Here is a 24,490-nt window from a genome sequence, read left to right as displayed (position 1 = left end):
CACAGGGCCGTGCATGTCTGATCTAACGTCATTGCGTTATATGGTAATGGCATCCTAGTGATACACTACACCCCTCCCCCCCTAGTCTCTGTACATAGTCCCTTAGGTAGGCGGGTGGCCGGCGCTCCCGGGTGGATCGTCTAGGGGCGGCTTGAGGTGTGGGCGCTGCTTCGGCAGCGGGAGCCTCTCCAGGGAGCGATGCTGCCGCGGGCTGGAGGTCGACCTCTGGGGGTCGCTCGGCCTCAGCTGGTCCGGAGTGCTCGCGAGTAGGCGGCATTGGTGCCGGCGCTGTGGTCTCCGGCCGACCCCTAGCGGGCTCTCCTCCGGGGAACGACTCCTCCATGTCTGCTGGCACTTCCGGTAAGGTGCGGCAGCGCAGTTGGTCGATGTGCCGCCGAAGGGTCTGGCCCCCCTCTGTGGATATCTTGTAATGGCGGGTCCCGATAACCTGCCTCACTCGACCCGCCACCCACATGGGTCCCTGGGCGTAGTTTCGGGCGAACACGGGGTCCCCCGCGAAGAAACCCCGGGCTGCTTTCCGGACCTCCGGGGACCCTCGGATGTCAGAGGCTCGGTCGGGGTGTAATCTGTCGAGCCTCGTAATGAGTTTGTGCCCCATGAGGAGCTCTGCCAGACTTACCCCCGTGACCGGGTTGGGGGTTACCCTGTTGTCAAATAGGAAGGCGGCTAGTCTGTGGTCCCAGTCGCCCTGCACTATCCGGCCCAGGGCTTCCTTGGTTGTTCGGACCATTCGCTCTGCCTGTCCGTTGGTGGGCAGGTGGAACGGGGCAGACCTTATGTGCTTAATCAGGTACCTCTGCAGGAATGCCTGAAACTCCCCAGAGGTGAAAACCACCCCATTGTCCGAGACGATAGTGTCTGGAATGCCGTGGGTGCTGAGGACCCGGCGCAGTGCCCGGATTGCGGCTGCTGATGAAGTGGACGCTACTGGAATGACCTCCAGCCATTTGGTGTAGGCGTCCACCATGATCAGGAAGATCTGTCCCTGGAAGGGCCCCGCGAAGTCTAGGTGGAGCCTGGACCAAGGCTTCCTAGTGGTTTCCCACCGTGTAACCGGGGCGCTAGGTGGCTCGGGTCGCGACTCCTGACACACGCTGCACCTCCGCACCCAGTTTTCGATCTCCTCATCCATCCCCGGCCACCAGACGTAGCTCCTGGCTAGAGCCTTCATCCGGACTATGCCGGGGTGGGTCTCGTGGAGCGACTCCAGAACTCGCTTCTGTAACGGGGGGGGGGGGACACCACCCTGCTTTCCCATAAGATGCACCCTTTGTGGGCTGCTAGCTCCTCTCTCCTTATTTTATAGGGCCTAAACTCTTCCCCCATGTTCCCTTCTGGCCACCCCCTCACCATCCAGTCAAGAACCCTTGCCAGTGTTTTGTTCTTCCCTGTAGCCTTTGCAACCTCCGCCGCGTGGAGAGGCTGCTCTGGGAGGGATTCGACCAACATGACCAGGTGTGCAGGGTCTGGGTCTGGTTCTGTATCGGGTAGCGGCAAACGGCTGAGCGCGTCCGCATGGCCCATAGCCTTGCCGGCTCGGTGAACTAGTGTGTACATGTAAGAGTTAAGGAATTGGTTCCACCTCAACACGCGCTGTGAAAGTATTTGGGGGTTTGGCGGTCTGGGGCCAACAGACCTAAAAGCGGCTTGTGGTCAGTGGCTATTGTGAACCTCCGCCCATACAGATAGTCGTGGAACTTGCGGACCCCTGCCACGATTGCCAGAGCCTCCTTATCTATCTGCGCGTAATTGCGCTCGGCCGGTGAGAGCGTACGGGAGTAGTACGCCACCGGTACCTCCCTCCCGTCCAGGAGTAGGTGCCCCAGGACCACGCCCACCCCATAAGGCGCCACATCGCAAGCCAGAATGACCGGGAGGCCCTCGTCAAAATGGTGGAGCACTGCATTGGACACCAGGACGTCCTTGACCGCCTGAAACGCGGCGGCTTGTTGTTTGCCCCAAACCCAAGGGGCTTTTTTGTCCAGCAGCCGGTGTAGGGGTTCTGCAAGGGCTGCCTTGTGGGGGAGGAATGAATGGTAAAAGTTTAGCACCCCCAAGAAGCTTTGTAGCTCCGTTTTGCAGGTGGGGGCCAGGGCTTGCACGATGGCTCGGGTCTTTTCCTCCATTGGGTGGATTCCCGCTGCGTCTACGGCGAAGCCCAGGAACTCCACCCGTGGTACCCCCAGCAAGCATTTCTCCCTCTTGACCTTGAGCCCCGCTGCCTGGAACCGGCGGAGCACTTCTCTTAGGCGGCTGCCGAATTCTTTGGGGTCCGCGGCGGCGATTAAAACGTCATCGAAGAACGGTTGGACTCCGGGGATCCCTTTAAAGAGAGCGTCCATAATACTTTGGAAGATCCTCGGAGCGACGCTGACCCCAAACTGTAGCCTCTGCACTCGGAAGGCCCCCCTGTGTGTCACGATAGTTTGGGCCTCTGCCGTTTTAGCATCTACCGGGAGCTGTTGGTAGGCCTGTGCCAGATCCAGCTTCCCGAAGATCTTAGACCCCGCTAGGGCAGCCAAGATGTGGCTTACCACCGGCACGGGGTAGGGGTTGTCTTGCAGTGCCTTATTTATTGTGCACTTATAGTCGGCACAGATCCGTACCTCCCCGTTTGGCTTGATCGGGGTTACGATGGGGGTCTCCCAGGTGGCGTAGTCCACCGGTTCCAAGACCCTTTGGGCAGTGAGGCGGTCTAGTTCGGCCTCTATTTTTGGTTTCAAGGCGAATGGGACCCGCCTAGCCTTGAGCCGGATCGGCCTGACCGTCGGGTCAAGTGGCAGGGAGATGGCCGGCCCTTTGTAGCTCCCCAGGGAACCGTCGAACACGTCGGGGAACTCTTGGCATATCTCCCCGAACCCTGGACAGGGCGTTAGGGTTTGCCCCACCCCCTCCAAATGGATCCCCAAGGGTTTGAACCACGCCAGTCCTAGCAGGGTGGTAAGCTGGTGCTTTACCACCAGGATGTCCAGCGGGCCGTAGAAGGACCCCCTCTCCACTTGCACCCGGGCCCACCCCACGATTTGCACCGGGTTCTTCTGAAAGTCCCGCAGTATGAAGTTCGCCGGCCTTAGTTGAGGCCGCTGGCGGGGGCACAGTTTCCTCAGGGTCTCCTCTGCTATAATGGAAATGGAGGAACCTGAGTCCACCTCCATTTGGCAGGGGTTTCCTTCGATGAGGACTACCATTTTAATCTTGTCGGGGGTAGTAAGGGGCAAGTTCAGTACCTGTAGGGTTGTGGAGGCTGTGGAGTGGAACTCCGCCGACTCGTGGTGCGTGGTCAGCCTCCGGCGGTTGGGCTTGGCAAGCCCTTGCAATATGGCCGGTCTTTCCGCAGCTCCGGCAGTCCCAGGTTCGGTACTGGCAGTCCCTTCTGTCGTGGGGGTCGCCGCAGCTGGCGCACTTGGTGGCCGGCTGTCTCTCCGTTGCAGGGGATCGTTCAGTCGCTCGGGGGCGTTGCGGCACACGGTTGGTTGCTCCTGCTGGGCGGCGCAGCTCCTTGTGGTGGACCGCGTCGGTCCTCACCTTGGGGAAGGTCCTTGAGGTTCTCTCGAACACCACGGCTTCGCTGAAGGCGCTCTGGAGGGTGAGCTCTTCCTTCGCGAAGAGTCTCTGTTGGAGCCTCTCGTCGCGGAGGCCCCACGTGAACCGATCGGCCAGGGTCTCCTCTAGGTGAGGGAAGTTGCAGTTGCCTGCAATCTGGCGTAGGGCTGCCAGGTAGTCGGCAGCCGAATCTCCTGTGGCTTGGTCCCTCCTGTGGAAGAGGAACCGGCGGGCCACCCGAGAAGGTTGGGGCAAGAAGTGGCCCGTGAGGAGCCTGACGACCTCGTAGGACTTCTCCGTGAGTCGGGCGGGGGCCAAGAGACCTTTGGCGATCTCGAATGTGGCCACCCTGCAGACGCTCAGGAGAACGTCCCTCTTCATGCTGTCCTCTGTGATCCGGTTGGCCCTCAGGTAACACTCAACCCGCTCCGAGTAGGATTCCCAGGCCTCTGGATTCGCAGGGTTGAATGTCTCGATGTGACCGGTGGTATCACTCTGGTGAGCCATGCTGATGGCGGCGGTGGTCGTGGCCTGTGGGTTGCCCGGTCTCCAATGTAGCCGACGTGGCTAGAATCCCACCTTCGTCGCCACTGTAACGTACTGAGACAGGAGACGTTGATAGGGCAACATGCTTTAATGGAGGCACGTTACAAGAGAGAGAACACGCGGGCCGGGTCCCGCTTATATACAACTCCTGGAACAACCTTCCTAGCTGGCCAGCCCAATCCTGGCCAGTTAAACTTCGCGCCACAGGTGGTGACTGGCGGGGTGTTTCGCGCCCTGTGCGGAGTCGCCTGAGGACGGCCCAGTAGCCTCTGCACAGCGCTGCGCATGTCTGATCTAACGTCATTGCGTTATATCGTAATGGCATCCTAGTGATACACTACAAGTGCTATCAAGTCACAGATGACTTATGGCAACCCTATAGGGGTTTTCAAGGCAGGAGACATCTGGAGGTTGTTTGCCATTGCCTGCCTCTGCATCACAACCCTGGTATTCCTTGGAGGTCTGCCCAACAAAATACTAGCCAGGGCTGACCCTGCTTAGCTTCCACAATCTAATGAGAATTTTGCCTATGCAAATAACCCTCTGAGGTAGATTAGTGCAAAGCTTTAAAACTGCAGACATGACCCTGAGGTACAAGGAGGCCGTCACTACCTAAGGAACTGAATTACAGTTTTCTTGGTCACCAACCGCTGAACTTCAACAACTTACAGTTTGAAGCTATATACATTCCCACAGTTACAAAAATGGATAATGAATGGAGATCAATTTAAGGTGTTTGTTTTTAAAGGGAGGTGTTTGGAAGTCTTTCACCACATAGCATAATGCACTCTTCTACAGTGAACTTCAAAATAAAAAGCAGCCACCAGTTTACAAAATCTTCCCCAGTATGAGATGGAAGCATTCCTTCCCTGAATAGGCACGTGTTGGATAGAAATGCAAGCATTTGGTAATGTCTGGAGTTGCTTGCAGAGGTTGATAAAGGAGGAGAAGAAAATGGGCTATTTTTTTCACATTCAAAGGGAACAAAAGAGCACTGGTGACCTTGTTCCAGTCATTCTCTTTCAGCCTAGCTTATCTCAGAGTATTGTTCTGATAATAAAATAAAGTTAGGGAGAACTGTATATGCTGCCTTGAGCTCTTTGGAGAAAAGGACAGGACAAAAATGTACAAAATAAATAAAAATTCTGAAGTTGTGAGTTTAGAACATAGGCTCAGTACGTATGCTAAAATAAAAGTATTACTAATTTACAGACTCATGCATTTGTCCTTGTGTATGCATTTTATAATTCATGTATGTGTTTTACTGTCCATAGGTTCATATGTACCTGAGGGTTTAATGATTTCCTGTACATGGGACTATATAACCTATTCTCCAGCAAACAGAAGCTACACCATGATGTTATGTTGGTGTGTCTTCTTCATTCCTCTGATCATAATCTTCCATTGCTATTTATTCATGTTTCTTGCCATAAGAACTACAGGCAGGTAAGTAGTGTTCTTATTTTGCAATCAAACAATATTCTTCTAGAGCTGTTGATACATTCACAATAGTGTCCCCACAATTTTGTTGGCCAGTTAAAGTATCCACAGAAACATGTTCTAGTTCAACTACATTTATCGTGTTAAACCAGGACTCTGAACATCTGCTGATTTCATTGCCTTTGCTCCCCTGCTCCAAGAGCCATCAGGTATCTCGTTTTACATTGGAGCAAAGACGGTACCATGAAGGAAGCCAGGATTAAGCTAAGATATCTGCAATCATACCTCATGCAAAATTGTATTTAACACAGAATTGGTTAAAAGTCACTTTCAAACCCTGGTTTTGTAACCTGGCTGGACATACCATAACTAGCTATAGCTAGCGAAATAGCTTGCATTCAGATAATCAGGTTTGTTTAATTAACCATGGTTTTGCATGATGGCTGAACTTATGCACCAGGTGTGTCTTAAATGTTTCACAGTAAAGGATAAAATCAAAGGGTATTTGAACTTTTCTTGAATCCTCTGCAATAGGAGAAGGAGCAGATCTCAATGAGCGTTTTCGCACTAGCGTTTACTCCGGCGTAGCACCCCATTTACCTCTGGATCTTTTCCTGGTTTTCCCACCTGTTGCTCCGGCGCTGCGGTTTGCTCCAGCGCTTCAGGGGTTTCACGCCGGAGTATGTTTTTCAACATCCTTCCAGAGTTTTTGAAAACCTCCGGATCCACACCGGATCCACTCCTCGGAGTTTGCTGTGGGAAATCCATCCACGCCGGATCGACTGCTTTGTGGGCGTCACCCTCTCCCTTTCCGTCCTCCCACCCCATCCACCCCCTTGGCCAATCATCAGCCGTTCGCGGCACTTCCAAAAAGTGCCCGCACGGCCATTTTTTTTTAAAACTTCATATTTCTTGCGTAATAGCGATATTTCGAAATTAACAAAAAAAAAAACCCTCCTGCGTTATTTCGCTGTTGCGTTATCTCGCAACTACATTATACATTGTTGGGGGGGGGGAGAAATCTAGTGCCGGCGCGGGCCAAAGCGTTCATGTGTGTGTGTTTTAAAAAGGCAATGCCTCCCTCAGCTGTGCCACCAGGATTTCTCGACCTGCACAAAATCGCCATGTATAAAATGGGAAGTTGGAGTCCTGCATTCTTCTCCCTGGCTACATTCCGCTCGGTTAGAAAATAGACGCGAGCTCGCTCTTCACACGCGCCACAGAGGGGGAAGGAGAGAATGGGGCGGGGGGGAGCTCTGGCGGCAGGAATCAGTCAGGTGCCCGTTGCAAGCGCCAGCCAGGGAGGGGAAAGAGCGTGGAGGAAATCCCAGCTTCGCCACCCGGGAGGGAGCGAGGCTGGGAAAGGAAGAAGCTGCCACACACACACACACACACCCTCGATTTCTCTCTCTTCGTTATTGCGATATTTCGCAACTTCGGAATTTGGGGGGGGGAATCTAGTGCTAGGATTCTCCACTGTGAATGCTTCTGTTAATACATAAAGGGCTGTGGAGGATCCTACAGCTACAGCCAATCCATGAGCAGAAGCAGCACACGTGATGCGGTTTGTGCACGAAAAGAAGGGGAAGGAACAGCTCTGACTGCTCGATGTTACGTTATTACGTCCTTACGCAACCAGACTTGCGCTTAAAAAAAAAATGATTGACAGGGCATCGAACTCAAGTCGATGCCAGTGGGAAAACGATTTGAGCCGGGGCTTCATGGAAAGCGACTCCGCAAATGAGTCCATGTGCGAAAACGAGGAAAATGAGCCGGACATAATTGCGCCGTGGAATAAGGGGAGCAAACGCTAAGTGCGAAAACACCCAATGAATACATATTACTCAGAGGGAGTGTGCTGACATAATCTCTCCTCACCCCCCCCCCTTTTAAAAAAATATTTAAGTTTGCTTTGTTAGACCCTGTCCTGTTGTGTTGACTGCTAATAACCCTCACTGAATTCTTGCTGTCTGCAAAACCACTTTGCTTTTCTTCTTCCAGGAATGTTCAGAAGTTAGGATCATCCTCTGGTCGGAAATCAAACATCTCACAGTCTATTAAAAGTGAATGGAAGCTGGCAAAGATTGCTTTTGTGGCCATTGTGGTCTATGTCTTGTCCTGGTCTCCATATGCTTGCATTACTCTCATTGCATGGGCAGGGTAAGTGGCAAGCCTCCAGTGAAGTGGCTACTATCGTAGTCAAGAGGAGCTAAAGATGTTGAGTGGAAAAAAATTAATCCAGTGTGAAACTTTCATTCCCTTGTGAGATGTGGAACACATCTTCCTCTCTTTCTGTCTTAACAAGACTTAACTATTAACGTGTTAATTACAAGAAGTAACATAACAGAAAAAAATGAACTGATGATTTATGGGTTTGAAAAGGTAAAAATAATAAACCTATACAGAACAGACCTTTGGTCTGATTTTGGACTAAGGTTGTAATATGCAGTACTTTTTTTGAGCAGGAATGCAGTTCTGGCTGGCTTGGTGTCAGGGGGTGTGGCCTAATATAAAAATGAGTTCCTGCTGGACTTTTTCTACAAAAATGCTCTGAGTGAAACAATGGTGATGTCAGGGGGTGTGGCCTAATGCAAATAAGTTCCTGCTGGGCTTTTTCTACACCCCCCCAGTCATATGTAAATATATGCTTTTCTGTAACAGAGAAAATCAGATATTATTCCTTTTTCTTGCTTCTAACTGATAGTTGATCCGTTGCTTAGTTTCTATTTGTTTTTCTTTTATTCTTTTATTCTTTGTTTTTTTCTTTTTTTATTCCATTGTATAAAAATTCTAATAAAATTCATTTTTTTAAAAAGGAGCACATGAATTGACCCTAAAACAAGTAAAATCAAATCCTTTCCCTATTATTACTGCTGGATTACACATTTCAGTGATCTGACTTAATATGTAATCACTTAAAGTAGAATGAAGGTAGAAATTTGGGGAATTCACATTCAAACACATGCATAAATTGCAGAATTGCATGCCCTACTGTTTGTTTAGATAAAAGTACTAGGAGAACCAAAAAGAAGTAACATAATAAACTTAAAATGGAAACCAAGTTGGAGGTGTTCCACTCCTTGTAGATATACTCCTGTGGTAAGAATGAAACTGAGATTCTACTTGACATTATGAATGAATAATATATGTCTGTTGCCCATTTCTTACATTAGGCTTTCTCCTTCTGTTTGCATTTGTGAGTAACTACTTCAAAATGAGAATATTGCAAACAAGAGGGGGGGAAATCTACCACCTTTTTCTTAATCAACTGTATCCATAAAGAAGATATGCAGATGTGTGTTTGTGGGAAGTACGTTAAGTCTCCTCCAACTTATGGTGGATGACATCCAAAACGTCTTATCATTAGTAGCCTTGCAAACGGAGGGCCCTGGCTTCCTTTATAGCAGGGGTGGCCAAATTTGCTTAATGTAAGAGTCACATAGAATAAACATCAGATGTTTGAGAGCCACAAGACATGAATGTCAGATGTTTAAGAGCTGGAAGGAAGGAAATAGAGGGAGAGGTGGAGAGAAAACAACTTTAACTTTACATGCATTTTCCACACCACCAGCTGGCTTGACTTGGAGAAATTATTTAAAGAGACAAATGCCTTCTCCAAACTGGTCGACAGGGCAGTGGGAGCCACTCAATCTCAATCCACTTGTCCCTCGCCCTTCAAAGCCGCAGTTTGACCACCCCTGCTTCATAGATTCAGTCCTGCTGCCTTCAACTTTTCCTAGCATTATTGTCTTTTCCAATTACTTTTATTTTTTTCATAGTGTGACCAAAGCAAGATAGCTTCAGTTTGGTCATTTTAACTTCTAGGGAGAGTTCATAGAGATAATTTAAAAGACAAGCAATATACAAATTAGTTGTACAGCAACAGCTAATGAGAATAAAATAAAATAAAAATAACTCTCCAGTTTGACCTTTGATACTGGATGTGAGTTTGTGGCTAGGGAGTGTGTGTGCCCAATGGTGGGGTACTGCAGAGGGAATGTCATCTGTTAGCTCTTCTGCGTTGATGATCAATACTGTGTGGCTGCTGTATGTTTTCTTACAGTAGGTTTCTTCCTTCCTATACATGCAAATAGGCCACTTAGCTATAGAACAGCAACTGGCCTTTAGTGTTGAATGTGGCACATCGATGGTGGCTATGTTGAATTTGCAGCATAGTGAGAGCATATACTATGGATATAGGAGGTCCAAGCTTAATCACTTTTTCTCTGCTATACTTTTCCTCGACCTGGATAGCCCAAACTAGCTTAATCTCATCAGATATCTGAGGCTAAGCAGGGTCCATCCTGGCTAGTATTTGAATGGGAAACCATTAAGGAAGTCGAGAGTCACGACTCCGAGGCAGGCAATGACAAGCCGCTTCTAAAGGTCTCTTGCCTTGAAAATGCTATGGGGTCACCATAAGTCAATTGCAATGCAGAGAAGACAATATGGACTGCATGGACCAGTAGTCTGATTTAGTATACATACTCATCTGAGCTGTACCCAAACATTTTGAGGTTTAATACCAAGGTTAGGACTAGGAAGACTCAGGTTCAAATCTCTGCTTTCATTTTGTCTCTTGGTTCAACATATCACACAGGAGTTGTAAGAACAAAATAAAGCAGAGGAAAACCAGATTCACTGCCCACAAGTTCTTGGACAAATGTAATAGGTGGAATCTTAGCAAACCAATAATACAGTTGTCCGGTCTGACTTTTCCCCAAAGCTTGGAGAAACGTCGACTGCGGGGTGACATGATAGAGGTTTACAAGATTATGCACGGGATGGAGAAAGCAGAGAAAGAAGTACTTTTCTCCCTTTCTCACGATACAAGAACTTGTGGGCATTCAATGAAATTGCTGAGCAGTCGGGTTAGAACGGATAAAAGGAAGTACTTCTTCACCCAAAGGGTGATTAACATGTGGAATTCACTGCCACAGGAGGTGGTGGCGGCTACAGGCATAGCCAGCTTCAAGAGGGGGTTAGATAAAAATATGGAGATATGGAGCAGAGGTCCATCAGTGGCTATTAGCCACAGTGTGTGTGTGTGTGTGTGTGTGTATATATATATATAAATTATATATATAAATATATATATAAATTATTGGCCACTGTGTGATACAGAGTATTGGACTGGATGGGCCGTTGGCCTGATCCAACATGGCTTTTCTTATGTTCTTATTGCAGCTCAAGATAAACAAGGAAAGAGTTGAGCTATTTTGTGATTACTGGACAAAAGGTTTATAAAAAATTCTCTTCTTTATAGCCATGCAAGCTTCCTGACGCCATATTCTAAATCTGTGCCCGCTGTTATTGCCAAAGCTTCTGCGATCTACAATCCCATCATCTATGCAATCATTCACCCAAGATACCGGTATAGTACTAAATGCATATTTATAATATTAATTTCATACAAATGTATGTACAGTTTTTAATTAACTTATTGATATATAGCAAAAAAGGTTGTTTTTACTTAAATTAATGCATTGCGATTTTCCCCTCCCATTCTTTAAAACTATCGGTCTTGCTAGTTAAGAACTTATGCTGAAATGTTTTAGCCGAGTGAAGCACCCACTGTTATTTTGAGATGGTTTACACTGCAGAATTTTAAGGGAATCTGGAAGAGTCCTAAATAAGACACTTATCAGAGTTTGTTTGGTTCCTCTGTGCATTGTGTTGCACTAGGCCAAAAGTGTCAAACTTACAGCTCGCAGGCCAGAACCGGCCTGCCCATGGCTTTAATCTGACCTGGAGCTCTTTTCCTCTTCCTCCTTCTCCCCCACTTGTCCTCGCCCTTCAAAGCTCCAGGTTGCCGAAGTTCCTAGCTCCCTCTGCCTTGTCTTTGCCTGCTTTAGAAGGAAGTTCTTCTGGGGTTGCAAAGTTGCAAAGAAAATGTGGAATATATTTTCCATTAAGGTCTCTGCATCCAGATAGACTACTCTGGGACTGTTTCTAGCAAGAGAAATAGTGCTCTGGGACTGAAATGACAGTCCCCAGAGTAGAATGACAGTCCCTAGCAATTAGGGTTGCCAAGTCCAATTCAAGAAATATCTGGGGACTTTGGGGGTGGAGCCAGGAGACTTTGGGGGTGGAGCCAGGAGACATTGGGGGCGGAGCCAGGAACAAGGGTAAGACAAGCATAATTGAACTCCAAGATGGGCAATTATGCCACTGATGGACCTTGCTCCATATTTTTATCCAACCCCCTCTTAAAGCTGGTGATAAGTCCTCAGTGACATGTGGATCCACCCCCCAATGCAAATCTGCACTCCGCCATGGTCCTACATCTGGGGGGGGGGGAAACTGCTTCCCGCGCTGCCACCAAGTCAGCTGACCAGAGGGGGAAGCCCCGTCCCCAGAGGATCATGGGCTCTTCAACTCTGGTGTGTATGTGTTGCTGTGAAGGAAGGCACGATGGGCAGCTGGTCCCATGCTCCGTTGCTGCTGCCCTTCTGGCACTTGCTCGCTCGCCCTTCCCAGCAGTCCCTGCCTTCCCCCACTTTGGCCAGGCGACTATCTGTCCCCCAGCTTCAAGTGCCCAAGGCAACCCCGGCACCTTCTTTTCCGAGTCCGACACCGCCGCTCCCGCCTGCCCATTGATTAAGGGCATTCCCCTCCCCAGCAACAGAAGCCGCCCACCCGGCTGCCTGCCTGCCCACCCACACCAGTTCGCCGCCGGGAGTTCACCTGCCCTCCCTCGAGTCAAGGCAGTCAGAAGAGCCAGTCCCGCCGAGTCCCGCCACCCGCGTGCAGTCCTGTCACCTGCTGGCTCCTGTAAAAAGCGGCCGCTCTGCCGGGGGATCCCCAAGTGGCTCTGCTGCGGCCCCTGGTAGGAAGCGAGGGCGCGGGGGGTGGTGATGCGGCTGGAGCCGTCGTTGCTGCAAAGTGGCTGCGGGCACCAAGGCGGCGAGCGCGGCCAGCAGCAACGGAGCTCACTTTTCTTTCATTTGTTTTGCCGCCACAGAAGAGGCCCACAAGCGCGCTTCCCTCCCTCCTTCCGGGGACAGCCGGCCCTCCACCACCAGGGCGCGGAAGAGCCCCCAGCCAGCTGGGCTGAGGCGGGAAGGGAAGCTGCGCCACCAGAAAGAAAAGGGCTCTGAGAAGGAGTGCCCAGCTCCAGCGGCGCGAGACCTCGGTGAGCAACCAACCCAGCCAGAGGCCCACTTGCGCTCGGCTCGTCTTGGTGGGAAGGTGGGAAGGGCCGCCATTCCCCCCCGCTTTCCAGATTTTTGGCGAGCGGGGGGAGGAGGCTCCAAATCGGGGGTCTTCCACCCAGGCGGGGGATTTGGGACCCCTACTAGCAATAGAATCTGTGTTCTAGGACTGGGGTGACAGTGTGCAGAATGGAATGATAGCCCCTGGAAGTATCAGCAGCACTCTGGGAATGGAATTCCACTCTGGAGGCCCTCATTCCCATCCCAGAACACTTCTGCTACTCTCAGGACTGCCATTTCACTGTGGGGACTGTCATTCCAGTCCCAGAGTTGTCTGTCTGGGCCCAGATACCTTAACAGAAAATCCATTCTGCATTTTCCTTGCAACTTCCTTGCAATGTATTTCAATGGAGTAGAACCCAAGTAGTTTCACTTTGCATTGTTTGTATGCTAGCTGAAGCTGTTGCTTGCTGGAATTGGGTTTTTTGCAAATAAATGGTATAAATGATATTTTGAACTGGCTTGGCTCTGCTGAATGAACCTGAGAATGGTTTTCTGAGTGAGTGCTCTAACTTGGGAACCACAGCCAAAGCGGGCATTAGACTGGAGAGCCTCTGCCATTCTGAGTAGACTGGTTGCGGGGGCGGGGGAAGCATGCTGGGAGAAGTAATCACCCAGTGTTTTTCAGATTTGGGTATACTGAACCCAAAAAATGTTAGTATTCCATGATATTCCCAAATCTCAGTACCAATGTGGTACTGGGATTCGGTAAATATTCAGGAAGGCCAAAGTTTTTCAGCTCTATTATACCCTTTGGGGACCATTATAATCAATGGTCTCCATAGGCTGTAATGGAGAATTGATCTGGAAGTATCTGGGACTCAGGGGGGCAGTGCTTTGAGGCAGAGGCACCAAATTTGCAGTATAGCTGCTGGTGCCTTTCCTAACCCCGCCCCCCCCCCCCCAAGTTTAAAAAAGATTGTACCAGGAGGTCCAATTCTATGGCCCTAGAAGATGGTGCCTCGATCCTCCATGAGCCCTTCAAATCTCCTTTAAGTTTGGCCATCTGGTGGCCCCAAAAAACATGAATATTTTTGAGATTTTTGGGGCTTGGCCATTTTGGACAGCCAAAATGCAGCCTCATTTGGTAACCAGTTTAAAAAGAATTGAAAAATACGGATTTTTTTTTTTTTACTTGGTTTATGTTGAATGTATCCCAAATACACACTGAGATTTTCATAGACTTTTGCTTGTGTAGATGCCCTGGGAACTATCTAGAATTGATCAGAGATTGCAAAATTGTATTGACATGGAAACAGGAAAGCATGACCATTCACTAATTTTATCTGACAGCTCTTTAAGTCTGGAGATAATTACTTCATACTGGTTATGTTTGAACTATGTAAGAGAGTGCTATAACACTTCTGTATTTGACAGGAAGATGTTTTGTACTGTAGATAAAATCTATGTGCAAGAATTCCCTAAGGTGTTTGAGATAACCCTTGTAAACCTAGGCAACAAAAGTTCCCCTGTGTTACTGACATAATGATTCTATTTGTATCTTTGGGCCAGAACTAGATGTTATGGCAGCCATGGGTCCTACCGAAAGCTGCCAACAGCATTTTAGAGACAAAATCAGCCGTTTAAAATTGCCATGAGGGGCCTGGGCTTAGGCCCATGGCACAATGAGGACAAGGGATCTTGTCTCATCCAGATGCCTTTTTAAGAGTTGAATCAGCCCACCAAGACTTGGAAGTCTTGCTGAATCCCCCTTATCTCTCAAAGGCAAGCATACAGGCAGAAGCTTACAATGCATTATCTTATGGTGCAATATGCAAAACCTTACTATGTTTAGTAGGCATAGAATTGCTCTGCGTTAAACTCTTAATACAATCAATTTAATCTGACAAATATGCAAACAAATTTGCTACTGGCAGATTAATATCCCAGTTCAACACAGAGTTCAGCTCACTTAGGTCCATTGAACTCACTGGGCTTTAAGCACACTGAACTGTGTTGAAATAGTGACTTTCTGGCAAAATTCTAATTATACAAGTGGGAACCCACAAAGACTTGCATTTCCCCCTCCTGCACTATTTCCTCTCTTCCTTTCTTTCCTGAGAGCTCCTGTAACCTCTCCCCTTTTCCTGTTAATTTCCCACTCACCAGCCAACCTACCTAGATCTACTGCCTTGTCTTCAGTTTCCATCCTTACTGCCACATGTCAGCCTCTGCATGGGAAAACTATGGCCCAGTTGCCATAGAATTCTGCCAGTTGTTGAAAATAGTTTTTTTCCCAGCTGACGGTAGGTCTGGAATAATGTTTCCAAATAACATAGTGGTTAACATGCCTCAACTGAATTATTTTAAAATTCATTGGTGTCTTAACACCTACCATTTGCTTTCTCTGTCTCATAATTTTCTTCCAATAGTCTTGAACAAGCAGGGCATTGTTACTATGGACATAAAAAGAATTCTAGAACTTATCTACATTCCCCACATTCATTAGAATTAGTCCATAAATTTCATTTAATCTCTTAGAAGTTAAGTACCATAAGCTTTTGTAGCAAGTTTCATGTAAATTTCTATAGATTGTATGAGTTAGTCTCTTTTCCCACTCCCAGTCATTAGCTGCTGTACTTAGCAGTCATTTTCTTAATCATACCATAATGTACTTAGGTTGTCAGAGATCCAGATTACAGAAACAATCACTTAATCCATTGTGTTGAGTTCAGGGTATAGTCTGAAAGCACATGATTGCAGCAACCTTGCTGAACTTAAGTCTGCCTCGGTCCGATCACTGCCAGGACAGAAGATCTCCTGTCTGTGTCATCTTGAGTTCCACAAGGAAAGAAAAGTGAGCTATTTTCCAAAAAGAAATTTCTAACTTTAGCAGTGTTTTTAACCACAATTAATCCAAAATTTTAAAACTCTCTTTTAAAAACCAAATTATTTATGTTGTTGTTCTGTTTATGCAGTTACTGGACTTGAAAACCCTTGCTTCAGATTGTGGCCAGGGTGTTTTAATTTTATAAATTGCTTTGGTTTAGCAGTGCATAACAAAACTGGTTTATGTCTACACCACTAGATGGCAGTATAAACCATCAGTATGATTGGTTCCGATTTTTTTCAGCAGAAAGAAAATAGAAATTGCATTATAATTACACGCAGTTAGAAAAATTGCACTTACACTTTTTTGCTTTTGGCTTAATGAATTTCAGAAAGCAAAGTTTCCTAAGTTGCAGAGGAAATTCTTAGTCCCTCTTTATGCATACGGAATGTTTTGCATTCAAAACACACCTAGATGACATACATTTTCCCCATTGCAGTGGCGTGATTGCCATCAATTTAATTTTGTTCAGGAACTTCGCTAGCACCCCCTTTTCAGCACGGCAAATAGTTATAAAAATGATGCAAAGTGCTTTCCAGACAGAATCTGAACTTAATGCCGTTTGGAAGAAAGCAGAATCAATTGTGTATGACTTTACTGCAGTGGAAACAGAAAATTACACATAGCTGAGGCCAGGAAAACAAAAAACTAGAAAGTATATTTTGGAAGAAACCCCATAAATAGCTGAGCTCTGCAAGGCAGCCATTCAAAATAAAAGAACATCTGTTGTTCTTTTCTCTATTGATTTTACTTCTCCTGTCCTCAGCAGGAAAAAGGAAAACAGGAGAACCTGAAGCATCTTCAAGGTTCCTTTGTGTGCAGCTTTTTCTGGGGGAAAAAGAAACAGAGGACACAGGGGGGGTGTCTTCCTCGTTATTGTGCATCATTGATTAGGAGGTACTGTGTCTTTTCCTGGTTCAATCAAGCACCCATGGAATAGGTGTGAGCAAAATACGCTGTTATCCCTGCTGCCTTAAAGCGTTGACTTGTATACTCTGAGAACTTTAGCAGCTCTCTTGCAGGATGTGACACAAACATGCAGGTAGCTAGCAAGTTCCTTTGTTCACTCCAGAGCTTTTCTTCCTTACTACTGCATGTGAAAACTGTGTCATGGCTACAAAGCCACATCCATGTGAAATCCCTAGTCACATGAAGTGTCTCCAGGCTGGTGCTACCAGGTATATGCAGAACAGGGGGTCTCAACATTTTTGAGCCTGTGGATCCCTGTGGAATTCTGACACCGGGTGGTGGACATAACTACAAAATGGCTTCCATGGGAGGCGGAGCCACAGCCACATGCACACACAGAGGAACCCCAAGTGCAGAGGAGAAGAGGGATAGTTTTTAAAACATACCGGGAAAGAGAAATTAGTGGGATAATAAAACCAACACTGTCACTGAAATAATGTTGTTTAAATTTGTACGGCCAATCAGAAAAAGCCCTACCTAACCCTATCCTCTTTCTAAAAATATGTGGTAGACACCAAGAAAGATGGTGACAGGAGCCATGGATCCTGACCCTGACATAGAGACTGGACATATGATCTGGACAGAGCCGGCCCTAGACTATCTGGCACCCTAGGCAAGACTAACTTCTGGTGCCGCCCCACACATAACAGCACTGAGTCACATGGGGAGTGCTCCCAGAAGGCCAGCACCTGAGGTATTCACCTAGTTTGCCTAGTGGCTGGATGATTCATATAAGTGAATGGCTTTCAAATATTACTCAGTCCCATAGAGAAATGTTTCTAATGGCTTCCATGCTGTGGCTGCAACCTTTAAATTGTCTTTTAAATGAGCAGAATTTGATTTTTTTTAAATTATGTTTCTTAGGAGAACCATTCACAGTGCTGTTCCTTGCTTGAGGTTTCTAATAAGGATATCAAAAAGTGATCTTTCAGCCAGTTCGATGAGTGAATCATCCTTCAGGATGTCTATGTCCAGTCGTCACTCTTTCGCTTCCAGGAACAAGAACAGTTGTGTTGCGTCCATTTCAGCCATAGAAATAGTAAGTTCTGTTGCCATGGATATGTGTGGGAGGTGATTGTCAGGAACATATAAACAAAGCTACCTAGTTGACCTTTTCTATTGTCATGAAATGGGCTTAGGTATGATTAACTTAACTAAACACTGTTAATGCAGCTTAGAGTCCTTATTATATACAAAAGCACATAATAGCAGATGCATCATACCTGATTACCTCTCCAAATACTTTGATTGTGAGACAGGAGCCAAAGTGCTGTGTAAGGCATGCCCAGGATTATGCATAGGCCCAGGGGTAGCAGCGCAACTACAAGGTAAAGCTATTTCAGACATCTTTTTGACCCATCTTATTTATTTATTTATTTATTTTTATTTAAATGTTTTTTACCCTGCCTTGTCCAGTGGAGGGAAGGCAGCATGGTACAGCTCAGTCTTGGAAGCTAAGCAGGGACAATAGTTGGATGGGAGGCCATCCAGGAAGACTCTACAGAGGAAGGCCATGGCAGATCCCTTCTGCTTCTCACTTGCCTTAACAGCCCCTTGCTGCGATTGCCAAAAGTCGGTAGTGACTTGACGGCAGATACATATGCCCTGAGACCCTGGGGATTCAAAGCAACTATCATAATAATATGCACAAAAATTACAGTTTAAATGAAGAGATGCAACTTAACAGGCTGTTGAAGCAGATCACCCCAGGTTGTTGATGGTTCTGCCAGCCCCTCTTGTGCATGCCCACAGGCCAGGGTCTTTAGAGCCCTTTGTCAAAAGCTTCCATCTCTGGCAAGTCAGGGCTTCAAACACTTGCTAAAAGAGGAGGGCCATGTGCTTAGGCACTGGTTTTAGTCATCTGGCTCAGATGTTCCCAGTGTCTTGCCCCATCAAGTTAGTACAGAAATACTAAAAGAAAACCCATAAATTAATTAATAATTAGCATTCCATTATCTCCAGTGGATAATTGGCCGTTCCGTAGATCAGAAAGGAGAACCAAAAGCTGTAGGCATGTGAGTTTTTTATCTGCTATACTTTGCTTACAGGAAAGCAGAAATCCCCTTTTCATCTTCATTAATTACTCATGTGCCAGTTGATGCTGATAGCAAAGTTACGTGGGCTTAATTTTCTTCCATTGATGTGTATAGCACTTAAAAAGTGTTTTGACTGGACTGGCTTTCTGGCTTTGTTTCTTAACTCATTTAATTTGTTCATAAATTATTTGGAACTAGGGGTGAAGGCCAAACTTGCAGGTAATCACTCAGAATGGTGAAAACCAAGGCAGATAAGTGCAGAGCTCAAGGAGTGAGTGGACAACAATGTGGCAAATTAAGTTCAGTGTTGGTGACTGGAACGTGATGCACATACGGATTTTTAAAATCCTAATTTATGCTGATAGAGTTTGAACTAGGTTGAGACTGAGAGGAAAAGAGATCTTGGGGTTGTACTGAGTAGCTTGATGAAAATGTTGACTCACTGTAGATCAGCAATGAAAAAGACACATTCATACTGGGGTTTATTAGGGAACGAATTGAGAATAGAATGGACAGCAATATGGCTGCATTTGGAATATTGCATATAGAGCTGGACAAAATACAGAAGAGGGTGATCAAGACTATTAAAGCATTGGTGTACCTTTCCTGTAAGGAAACATAAGAGAATCTGTTTAGAAAAAAGACGACTAAGGGGGAACATGAGAGAGGTTTATAAAATTATACATGGAGTGATACTGTACTGGCTTGCAGGCTTTGAGTATCAGATTACAGTGTCTTGTTCTGTTTCTCCAAAGATTTCAAAAGTTTCAAGTTGTGTGGTCCAAGGTCAGGGTTTCAGAATTCAATCAAAGCAGTGTCATTAGGTCCAAGGTCAGGTCTCCAGAAATCAATCAGGCAGTGTTGGCAATTCAGTGTCTAATGTATGGGTTGCATCCATGCCCCCAAAGCCTCCCTTGGGAGACTTTATAGATACATTGAAACAGTTTTCTTCCAGCCTTACATATGGCGGGGGGTGGGGTGGGGTGGAAACGTGTAGCTGCCAGGAAAGCATATCGTTCCTAGCAACTACATCCCTTTCTCTCTGCCTATATATAAGACTGGAGGAAAACTATTTCAATGTATCTGATGAAGTGTGCATACACACAAAAGCTTATACCTAGAATTAAACTTCGTTGGCCTTAAAGGCGCCACTGGACTCATACTTTTTTCTGTTGCTTCAGACCAACACTAAATCTATTTTCATGAAAGACGAAGTGAGCTTTTTCTTCCTCTCCTATAATACGAGAAACTCAGGGGCATCCAATGAAGTTGGTAGGCAGTAGGTTCAGGATGCACAAAAGACATACTCCTTTATTCAGTGATTGTTTAAAATGTAGAATTCACTGCCGCTGGGCATAGTGGTGGCCACAAACATAGTTGGCTTTGAGAGAATTAGACTGTTTCATGGGGGAGAGGTCCCATCAGTGCCTACTAGCCATGGTGACTGAAGAGAGCTTCCATAGTGAGAGGCAGCAAACCTCTGAATACCAGTGCTGTGAGGTAGAATCAGACCTCTATGTTCTATTTATTGGCCCTCCAGACAACAGGATGCTGGATGTTTGGTCTGATTCTGCATGGCTCTTCGTATGTTCTCTGTCTCCATACAGGGTGTTTTCATGAGCCTTTATTTAATTATTTGTTTAAAACATTTGTATACCTGCTTTCTCCAGAGCATCTTTGGATCCAAGGTGTGTCTTGTATAGTACCTAATTTCCTCTTTCTCCCTTACTGATAGGAGGTGCTTTCTTGAGTTAAGCATGTGCTTTTCTCTTTGTGCCAAATGGGAAGGGACTGTGGCTCAGTAGTAGAGCATCTGCTTGGCATGCAGAAGGTCCCAGGTTCAATCCCTGGTGCCTACAGTTAAAAGAATCATATCATAGGGATGTGAAAGACCTCTGCCTCAGACCCTGGAGAGTGGCTGCCAGTCTAAGTAGATAATATTGACCTTGATGGACCAGTGGTCTGTTTCATTTGTTCATGTGTGCTTAATTTCCCCACATTGAAAATGATGTTTTTTCAGAGTGCCAGCACAAACACACTTTGCTGGAACAGACTAAGGGACAGGGTAATCCAGCATTCTGTTTCCAGTTGCTAGAAAACTATATTTTCCTCCAATAATTCACAGGTAGATTTTTGTGTTAAGAATGCCACTAAAGAGATCATTTATATCATTTATGTCCATATATATACAGCCATTTCTCCAAGGAGCTCTAGGTATACCCTATTTTATCTTCATAACAGTAGCTCAGATGCAGGGATTTAAAGTGATGACTGTTTCCTGTTGCTTATTTCCAGCATTTGGCAGTATACTGCCTCTGAGACTGGGAGTTCCATTTAAATCCCATGGCTAATAGCCAATGGTAAGATCTCTCTTCCATAGTTTTGTGTATACCAGGGGATATCTCTCAGTTCCAGATCCTACATTCTGCTATCTGACTTGTTCTAAAGAGCCAAACTTGACTACTTACGTAGTGTGAATCTTGGATAATTCCAGATAAGAGAGAGGACAACATACAAGTTCAAAAAATGCTGCTTTTCTGTCTAGAAGGGTGAGTCAGCTAAGACAAGCTAGTTATTTAGGGACCTGTGCAGTGTGCAGAAGGTGAAGTCTGGATTCAGAAAGTGTCAGCAATTATTATGTGGCCCTTCAGAAAGATGTAAATCACAATGACAACCTGAACTTTTAGGCAGATGGTGGTTCAGTTCAAATCAAAAGCTTTTGTTCTTCATTTTGAAAGCCCAACATATCTGTCTTGAAAACTATATTTTTCTCCAATCAAACATAGATAGATTTTTGTGTTAAGAACTCCACTAAAGAGAACAAGATCATTTATATCATTTATGTCCATATATATCCAACCATTTCTCCAAGGAGCTCAAGCTGAGGGCCAGATAGGGTACTCTATTTTATCTTCATAACAACTCTTTGTTTGAAGAGCTGGATTTAAGCCCAGTAGCACTTTAAGAGAACAAAAATTTGTCAGGATATAAGCTTTTGAGAATCAAAGCTCCCTTCATCAGATACAAGGGAGGGAAGAAGGGAATGACTCTATACTCTGAAAATCTTGTTGGGCTCTGCGGTGATACTGGACTTGAATTTTGCTCTTCTACTGTAGACCAACACAGCTGTCGTCTAAAACACTCTCTTTTGGTGTTAGGTCTGAGTGTCAGGCAGAGTCTAGAATCTTTAGCCAAGAGAAATGAGGCTTCTTATTTCACCATACAAAGGTGCCGAGCCTGCCACAGAAAATGGTACTCTAAAATGTTTCCTTGATTGGGCTGAAGAGACCATGCTCTGAACAAAAGACATTTAGAAGCTACAGGAGGCTTGATGTTGAATGGACAAAAGCACACTGTGATGGACAGATTAGATTCCACCTCTGTCTAAGAGTGACCAATGAGAGTTGATGGAATGTTAGGTAAAGGCAGTTGAAAGAAGTAGTTAAGCGGTTGGGCGCTGAGAGCTAGAGAATAGAGAGCACGTCTGGCTGAGTGAAGCTGTGGCATAGGATAACAAATCTAACTGGAAAGAAAAGTTACATTGTAACAAAAGATCCCAAATGCTAGATTAGGGAAACAGTTCAAAAGTTCAGTGGAAAAGAAATGTTGCAACCTCATCCTTACTTTCTTCAGTGTTATGATCAAACCATAAATAAAAGTGTTAATTCCTTGTTAACACTTTAGTTCAGAAGTTAGGTCCTCTGAATTCAGCAGGTTTTTTTTCTCGAGTAGGGATGTATAAGGCCCTCAGATTGATGGTCAGGCTCTATGAACTCTTTGCATAAAGTGAGGACAGAAGAAGATTTTCCCAACTTCTCTGAGCAGCCCCTTTTGACCCCAAAATAGAGAAGACAGAGGACAGGAGACCCTTGTGGACAAAATGCCAGTCAGCACAAGGGGGATTTGTGTCAGAAATGGGAATCAAATGAAGTTGGCAAAGCAGGGAAGAACTCAGTGAGTGTGGTTCACTTGTTTTCGGTAGCACAGAACAGATAAAAGGCAGGAAGACTTAACCATTCCCTTCTCTCAATGGACCTTGCTCAATTTCTCTTTAGAATTGGAATGAAGTGGAGCTTAACCCTGTGGAGCCAGTCTGTAAGAAACTGCAACCCTCTAAAAGTAATGCTTTTTCAGTACACCTGAAACCAGAAGATGAAAAGAGTGAATTGCTCCTAAAAGCCCCCTGCTGTGATGTGACTACTGGAGAAAAGGTTAGAACATTTTAAATGCTATTTATTAAAGCACTGCAGTGGCAGATCCCCTTTCGGTTATGCATAAAGTCTGCCTTCTTCACATATAATTATAGCTGACTTCATGTCTTTAGATTCTGGGTTGGTATTGGCTTCTGCTAATCCGCTTCTCAATGGCTTTGTCTTGTTCTTCCAAGAAAACAAATATACCTAGAAGCCAAATCAGATGCCAACACACTCAGATGTGTGGAAAATCTCCATGGTTTTCTCTTAAACATTGTTTTCCCAGCATTTTTCTTTATATTCCATTAACTGACTCTTGCCCTGAGCTGGACAGCCCAAACTAGCCTGATCTCATCAGATCTTGGAAGCTAAGCAGAGCCAGCACTGGTTAGAACTTGGATGGGAGACCACCAGCAAAAGTACAGGGTTGTCTTGAAAAAGCGGGCAATGGCAAACCATCTCTGAACCTCTCTTGCCTTGAAACTCAATGAGTTGCCATAAGTCAGCTACAACTTGATGGCACTTTCCATCTACAGCAACCAAATTTTAACAGTTGTGATACGTCCTTCAAATCCCATGTTGGGAATTGATTCAAACTGCTGATACCCACTTCTAAGAAATCTTCTCCTTGAATAGGAAGATGAAAAGGAAATTCATTTCTCATTTAGAGTGGGAGAATCTGGCAGATGCCCCACTCACGAAAATGAAGACAATGAGTATAAATTGCTTCCTTTGCAGACACAAAATAAATGGTCAGCCGACTACTGGCCATGGTTCAATGACATGCTCAGAAGGCATCCTTTCCAGACATGGAGCTTCAGACAATGACATTCACATAACTCCAGATCTAGTTGGATAAGGATTACTTGCCACTTACTGAATGCTAGGCCATCTCTGCTACTTGTGCACCTCTGGTTGCCTTGTTGATTCCTAGAAACTGGGCCACCAATTGCATAGACTCACTGAAGACAGGTAGTAGGAGGTGTATGTATTTTTTCTATTGCTTTGCAAGCAGATGATTAAGCACAGAATGTTGATTCTTCTCTCCTGTAGCTTGCACTGTCATCCATCAGCCTGGACAAGGCACTTGAGAGATCCCTTAAAGAGAGCTCCCCAGAACTGTTTCTTGTCAGCAGTTCTTTGAGAACGGCTTCTCTTCCATTTGGTTTGAACAGTGGCAGCAGCATGGAGGGAAGCACAGACACTTCGAAAGTAGAAGCAAGCCGAACCAATGGAAGCTCGGACTCCTCCCTGAGGTCTCCCCTTCCACAAATTGTTATCATTCCCACCTCGGATACCACTCTGGCTGAAGGGCAAGCTGAGCAACGAAACGCTGAAGAGGAAGACAGTGAGCTGTTCTTCTCTCGAAGCAAGAATCACCTGCTGGATATAGGGAGGCTTAGTTCCTCCCCTGACCTCCTCGAAGCAATTGAAAAGCTGCTGTCATAAATGTAGCTGGAAGAAAAACAAAGCAAACCCCACCACTTGTCTCTTTTTCTTTGGCTGCTGCTTTGCATTATTTGTACCAAAAAAAAGAAAAAGAAAGAAGGAATGCCTTGTAGATTTAAACAGATTACTATTTTGAATTCGTATTTTTTTAATGCAATCTTTAGGTTGTTCCTGAATTTTATGCGCTTTCCAGATGCCAACAACAGTGGTAGACTTTCAAAACAGATCTAGTTTTAATAATGTGGTTGC

General features: G+C 45.9%; 1 protein-coding gene across 1 annotated transcript in view; it reads left to right on the top strand.

Annotated features, from left to right (window-relative positions):
• Positions 1–24,281, top strand: part of OPN4 (opsin 4) — a 56,884-nt gene extending 32,603 nt beyond the window's left edge. Inside the window, exons 5-10 of the mRNA XM_060247050.1 lie at positions 5,385–5,556; positions 7,552–7,710; positions 10,817–10,924; positions 17,428–17,602; positions 22,655–22,810; positions 23,846–24,281. Of these exons, the coding sequence (XP_060103033.1) occupies positions 5,385–5,556; positions 7,552–7,710; positions 10,817–10,924; positions 17,428–17,602; positions 22,655–22,810; positions 23,846–24,241 (1,166 nt within the window). The 3' untranslated portion in view covers positions 24,242–24,281. The remainder of the gene's footprint in view (positions 1–5,384; positions 5,557–7,551; positions 7,711–10,816; positions 10,925–17,427; positions 17,603–22,654; positions 22,811–23,845) is intronic.
• Positions 24,282–24,490: the final 209 nt, after the last annotated feature.

This window comes from Heteronotia binoei, chromosome 9 (genome assembly GCF_032191835.1).
Source record: "Heteronotia binoei isolate CCM8104 ecotype False Entrance Well chromosome 9, APGP_CSIRO_Hbin_v1, whole genome shotgun sequence".
In the NCBI taxonomy this organism is placed as follows: Eukaryota; Metazoa; Chordata; class Lepidosauria; order Squamata; family Gekkonidae; genus Heteronotia; species Heteronotia binoei.
The sequence above is the reverse complement of the archived record's forward strand: the minus strand, read 5'-3'. Positions and strand labels throughout refer to the sequence as shown.